The 6,690-nt window shown below is 39.1% G+C and overlaps 1 protein-coding gene across 1 annotated transcript; it reads right to left on the bottom strand.

Moving 5' to 3' along the window:
- Positions 1 to 375: 375 nt before the first annotated feature.
- On the bottom strand, positions 376 to 1,303 carry LOC133088080 (olfactory receptor 6N1). The gene is given in 3 exon segments (XM_061185862.1): positions 376 to 443; positions 446 to 964; positions 967 to 1,303. Coding segments are annotated over 3 exon segments (924 nt in total).
- Between the last annotated feature and the right edge of the window lie 5,387 nt (positions 1,304 to 6,690).

Below are 6,690 nucleotides of genomic sequence, written 5' to 3'. Positions count from 1 at the left end.
AAAATTTATTTAGCAAATATTGTCATTTATCACATGACTAAATGTATTTACATTAAATCAAGTAAATTTGAAAAACTTACATATTGTTGGTGAGACACCGATTTGACCAAAATCCTAAGTATGGTATACAAATGTCTGGGATTTGAAAAACACTGCAGTGCATCATATTACTAGAGAGAATTTCCAATCTCTGGTCTCAAGACACATGTGGCTGCAGCAAATAGCATAATGGTTGCATTAACACTGAAAACTAGGCAGCAGTTCAGTATCTCATGTAGAAAATCCCTGAGCACTTGATATTTCATCTATGGCTACTGAGGATACCCAACGTCACCATATCCTCAGCCCCACACACTTGGCCTGCCTCCTCCACCTTCACTCCAGCATCCCTGTCCACTTTAACTGCCTCCTCACAGCCTCCTTGATCTCCTTGTTGTGAAGCTGTAGATAAAGGGGTTGAGGAAGGGTGTGGGCACCGAGTGGAACACCGACAGGGCCTGCTCATAGTCCAGCGAGTAGCTCTTCTTCAGTCACACATACATGAAGAGGATTCTTCCATAGACGATGAGGACCACAGTGAGGTGGGAGGCACATGTGAATAAGGCCTTCCTCTTACCTGCAGCTGGAGGAATTCTGAGCACTGTGCAGATGATCGGCACATAGGAGCTGAGGATCAACAGAAGGGTGGCCAGGATCTTGCAGGAGTTGATAACAAAGTACACTAGGACATTGATCGATGTTTCCATACAAGCCAAGCTCAGCACAGGAGGGAAATCACAAAAGATGTGCTGAATGTGATTGGGGGCACAAAAAGGGAGGCAGGAGACCAAGGAAATTTCAGCCAGTGGCCCAGCCAAGCCTCCTAACCAACAACCAACAGCCATCTTGACACAGAGTGCTGGGGTCATGCTGGTAGGGTAGTGGAGAGGCTGACAGATGGCTAAGTACCTGTCATAAGCCATAGGAGATAGCACTCAGTAGCCCCAAGAGAGTGGAAGAAATAGATTTGCAGAAGGCACCCAGAGAAAGAAATGGTCTTCTCACTGAGCAAGTTCAACAGCATCTTGGGGTTGGTGGCAACTGTGTAGCCAAGCTCCAGTAAGGAGAGAATGCTGACAAAGTGGTACATGGGTGTGTGGAGCCGGGAGTCCAGGCAGACCACTAGGAATATCACCAGGTTGCCCAGTATAGTAGTGAGGTAGATTAGGAGTAACAAAAGAAAGAGATAAGCCTGAACACCCTGAAGATGGGGAAAGCCCAAGATGATGAACTCTGTTACCTGGCTCCAATTCCTGGGCTTCATTGCTCACCATTCATATCTCTGGAATGTAAACTATGGAAGGATGAGAAAGAGTGTTGAGCCAAAGAAGTCCCAAGAAGAAGGCTCAAAGTACTTTTCTTCTCCCTCTGCACCTCCAGAGTAAAGCACATTCAGTACCTGCTCTAAGAGGCCAGAGTTTCTATCCCTCCCCCCAACCACTGTCAATAGCCTCCTTCAGAGTATCCAATCTTATAATCAGACTTAAAACATCTTCTCTGATTATACAGCCCATTTTGGACCCCTGTAATCCATTCTATAACCAATTTATCTTGCTAAATGGAATCTATATAGGTTTTAGAAATTTAAATATTCCTCATCCAAGGTTTATATTATCATTTATACATAGTTCTAGTCTAAGGTATACATTATCATTTATACTGATAAAATATTGATAGTGTACTGGACCAAGATTCCATCATTTTAACTATATATTTTTATTTCTAATTTTAATTTATTTTCTTCTTCAATTTTCTGGATACCAAAGAATCAACCCTTTCACCCCCAGCTCCCTCCCATTTCCTTATGGATACACAGATCTGAGAGCATCTTTCATGGTCATGTAGATCAGAGTTTCACTTCTTTTGGATGCTGGTGAGAAACCCAGTCAAGGATAAGGGGGTTTAAGTAAATAAAAGAGCCACAGAAAACCAGGAGGCAAATCCATCTCTCTCCATTTCTACTCCAAACTGTGGCCACTTTATCAATCCTTCCTACCTACCACTTTCCCCCTCCACCAACCTCAAATCCACTTTTCTGATTTATTGCTTCACAAATGGTAAATATTTATATTCCACTGTGTTGAGGTCAATATAGCAAAAGTTAACTGAACATTTTCTGTGTTGTAAGCATTATACCTAGAACAGGGGCTTAACCGATAAATAAAATATGGCACCTGAATGTGAGAAACTAATATTCTAATACAGAAAACAGAGAAGCAACTGATTTCTTTACAACTCTTTATTGGATAATTCCATCACCATAGAAATATGCTACTATTCTCACAAATTTTGGAACACAAAACAGGCCCCCAAATTCTTTCTCTTGATTCACTTGTCCCACAGCCACTGCTCCATTTCCTTCTCTGTCCCTGCAATAAAACTTCCCCCAGAGGGGGAAGGGTAAGCTGAGATGAAGTGAGAGAGTGGCATGGACTTATATATACTACCAAATGTAAAATAGATAGCTAGTGGAAGCAGCCACATAGCACAGGGAGATAAGCTTGGTGCTTTGTGACCACCTAGAGGGGTGGGATAGGGAGGGTGGGCGGGAGACGCAAGAGGGAGGAGATAAGGGGATATATGTATATGTATAGTGGATTCACTTTGTTATAAAGCAGAAACTAACACACCATTGTAAAACAATGATACTCCAATAAAGATGTTAAGAAAAAAAAGTAAATAAACATCACAAAAAAAAAAGAAAAAAAAACTCCTTCCGGGAGTTGCCTATACTCATTGCCTCTAATTCCTCTCTTCCTGTTTCCTAATTAGAACTTCACCACATCCTCTCCATCAAAACTTCCCTCCTCAGAGCTACCAATTATCTAAGATTTGCTAAATGCACTTGGCATCTCTTATTCCTTTGCTTACTTGGACTCTCAGCCGTTCTTGACAGAGCTGATCTATCCTGCCTCTTGACACACTTTCATTACTCGGTCCTCGGGATGCTATACTTTAGGTTTCTTTCTACCTTAGTGATATTTTTCTTCTCTTTGCCCTACCTTTTTAATATCACAGTTCGCAGAGGTCAGCATTAATTCTTCTTTTCTTCTTTCTTTGTAAACTCACTTCTTTGTTAATGTCATCCAATGTCGTGGCTTAGAACACCATATATGCATTGACTTCTAAATGAATTCCCCAGCCAACACTTCTCTCCCTTACTCTAGACTCGTATATTCTTCTGTCTACATGCATCTCCTATTGGGCAACTAGTAGCCATCTCAAACTGAACTCCTGTGGGCACTATTCATAGTCTTCCCCATCTCAAATGATGGTAATTACCATCTTTTGGCTAATGGGCCAAAATTCTTGCAGTCATCCTTGTTTCTATCTTTCTCTCGTACATCCAGGATCTATATTTCACTTGGATCAAGCCACTGTCATCGTGAACCTCTGTTACTGTAATTGACTCCTAATGGATCTTCTTACCTGCATTTGCCCATCAATAGCTTAATCTTGATGCAGCAACCAGAATTATCCTTTTAAATTATTAAATCAGGTCCTTTCTTTTTCACTGCTCAAATCTCCTCAGTGACTTGACATTTTACAGTCTTTGTTGTAGCTGTTACCTCTTCCTAAAATTTTTTTCCACTGAATATCTACTTGGATATCTTTTTCATTTATTCCAAGCCTTTGGTCAAATCTCGCTCTCTCAACCAACCCTACCTGGACCACCCTAAATAAAACTGCAGTCTACCTCCTTTTCTACATCCATGTCCTGTACTGACATCACCTTCCCCTACTCTACTTCTAATTTTTTCCGTGGTACTTATTACCTTTTAACATAATATAAAAAGTATTTTTTTTATTATCCCAATTATTTTTTGTTTCTCTCCTCCATAAGAATGTAAGCTCTTTGAGAGCAGGGAATTTTTTGTTTGTTTGGTCCACTGATGTACTTCAAGTGCCTAGAGTTGTGTCTGGAACATGATGACAATTCAATAAATACTTGTTAAATGAATAAGCAAATTCTTTAAGATAAATGTTAATTTGCATATATGGTAGGAGTTGGAAGAGCAGTAAGTGAGCCCTGGGGGGGAAGTGGAGATCATAGAGACCTCACAGAAGACATAATTTTCATTTGAAATGAAAAAAAAGTGTCAGAAGTTCCCAGATGGAAATTTTTTTTAAAAAGTATTCTAGGCACAAAGGAATACTTGTGTACAGGCAAAGTGTTATAAAAGGCATCCAGTCTCCTCTTTCTGCCCTCCAAAATTCTTACCACTTCTTCCCTCTCCAGGCCCCTCTAATCCCAGCCAAACTAATATTATTTACTTTGCTTTTTTCTGGCTACACTTTCTTCTAAACCCAGGCAACATGACTACCTCTTATACCAAAACCTTTCTCATTCCAATATTAACATATGATGTTTCTCTACTAAGATGTCAGAGGACTGCTTCTGGACAGAACTCTTCTATGGGTGATCTTGCTTCAGCAGAACCATTTTAAGGTCAGAGATTCCCCTTTTGCTTTAGTTTTCCTCACTTTGAACTCATGTCTGTCTACTGCCCAATTCTGCCTTTTACCTCCTTCAAATCTTGGATGCAGGTATGCCTCCTCTAAAATATTATCCCAACTGTTACACTGACTGTATCCTCCTCTAGTTTTTGTTCCTTGTATTATGTTCCCTCTGTTTGTACTGGATTCTTTTTCTGCTGTCCAGCCATCATATGCCGTAGGTCAGTCTTACTGCTTTTAAGTCATAGCCAAGGCCAAGTTGTTTATTTAGCTATCTATCAAATTCCGAAATTCTTCTTTTAGAGAGAGAACCATGAGCTCCTTTTTAATCACACAGATACCAAAAAAAGATATAAATTAAATATACTTGTAATGAAGGAGGAAGTTCATCAGTAGGAAGAACAGGCATAGGTAGTGTAGAAGTTATTAGTGCAGCTTACTAAGTATTTCTATACTTTCAGGTACATGTTAGGATTACATTTCACTGACTGGTTAAGCTTGGCATAGATTCATGGATTCATCTGGCCAATAAAATGTGAAATGGAGATGGAATATGCCTCTTCTGTGGCAGATTTTTTTTTTTTTTTACAGTAAGTCCTTGTTGGTCTTCTGTTTTAAATATAGCAATGTGCACATGTCAATCCCAAACTCCCAATCTATCCTTCCCCCTCACCCTTCCCCTCTGGTAACCATAAGTTCATTCTCTAAGTCTGTGAGTCTGTTTCTGTTTTGTAAATAAGTTCATTTGTATCATTTTTTTTTAGATTCTGCATATAAGCGATATCATGTGATATTTGTCTTTCTCTGTCTGACTTACTTCACTTAGTGTGATAATCTCCAGGTGGATCCATGTTGCTGCAAATGGGATTATTTCATTCTTTTTAAAGGCTGGGTAATATTCTATTGTATATATTTTCCACATCTTCTTTATCCATTCATCTGTCAATGGACATTTAGGTTGCTTCCATGTCTTGGCTATTGTAAACAGTGCTGCAATGAGCATTGAGGTGCATGTATCTTTTCAAACCATATTTTTCTTTGGATATATGCCCAGGAGTGGGAATGCTGGATCAGTGATGTACTTCCTTGTCTGTCCTATTTAACACCAAGCTATTGAATGCTATATACATTTGGGTTCATCTGTTTTAACTATATCACCCTAACAATGCCTGAAGCTCATCCTTGTAATATTTACTTGAAAATAAAATTGTTAAAAGTTTAAAAATAAAATAAAGTCCTCCAATTTTTATCCAACTCAGATTCTTTTTTTCCTAGATGTTTTACATTCCTTCCCTCTAAATTTAAATATAAAGCACCATTCCTGGAGCTGTCCTCCATATCTGGTCTCCCCAACCCCACTCGTAGATGAGTTATTTAGAGACTTCAACTCAACTTTCAGATATACATGGGGGTTGGCTTCAAGGTTGAATTTTGGAAGCCAATATCTTGTTCTTTCCTTTCTCAAGAGGTAAAGTTTCCACTTGACTCCAAAGACTTATTCTCAAGCTATACATTGCTTCATTGCTCACTGATGACCTGCTGTCATTCACTCCCTGAATACTCTGCCTGGGAAATCAAAGTCACTATGACCAGGTCAAGCATTATTTCCCACTGAAAACGGGAACCTCTGTACTCTTTCAACTCCCCAGTTCACAACTCTCAGAGATTTTGACTAATCCCCTCACACCCCACTCAATATGGCAAAAAATACTCATGCTTTTCCCCTTGCATTGTTGTTTTATTTCATTTTCTTTTATAATTTTTAAATACTACTGTAATTCAGTTTCCAGCACCAAGAGACTTCGAGTCAGTGTTGGAAGAACATTAGGAACTATCACTCACTCTAGTAACCTCCATAATTTTGGATTTCCTTGGAGCACTAAGAATATTTTAAATGTATAAGAGATTCCAACAATTTATAAAAATAAAAGATCTTTTAATATCACCAAAAAAAAAGAAGAAAAGCTGAAATAACAGAATAAAAAGAAACAGTCTGCACCAAACTTTATAATGCCCTTATGTTTTTCATTTTTATTCAAAGCAGTGAAAACTCAGATCTTCTTACCCATGAAGGAATCCATGCTATGGGCATCAAATCCACAAATGGGCATCAAAGCTTTGCTGGGACTGACAGGGCCAGAAGGTCCTTGCCCCATTAAACAGTTCTTTCCCATTGTTGAAATGCTTCAGTTT

The sequence above is a fragment of the Eubalaena glacialis genome, chromosome 3, assembly GCF_028564815.1.
Source record: "Eubalaena glacialis isolate mEubGla1 chromosome 3, mEubGla1.1.hap2.+ XY, whole genome shotgun sequence".
NCBI lineage: Eukaryota > Metazoa > Chordata > Mammalia > Artiodactyla > Balaenidae > Eubalaena > Eubalaena glacialis.
The sequence above is the reverse complement of the archived record's forward strand: the minus strand, read 5'-3'. Positions and strand labels throughout refer to the sequence as shown.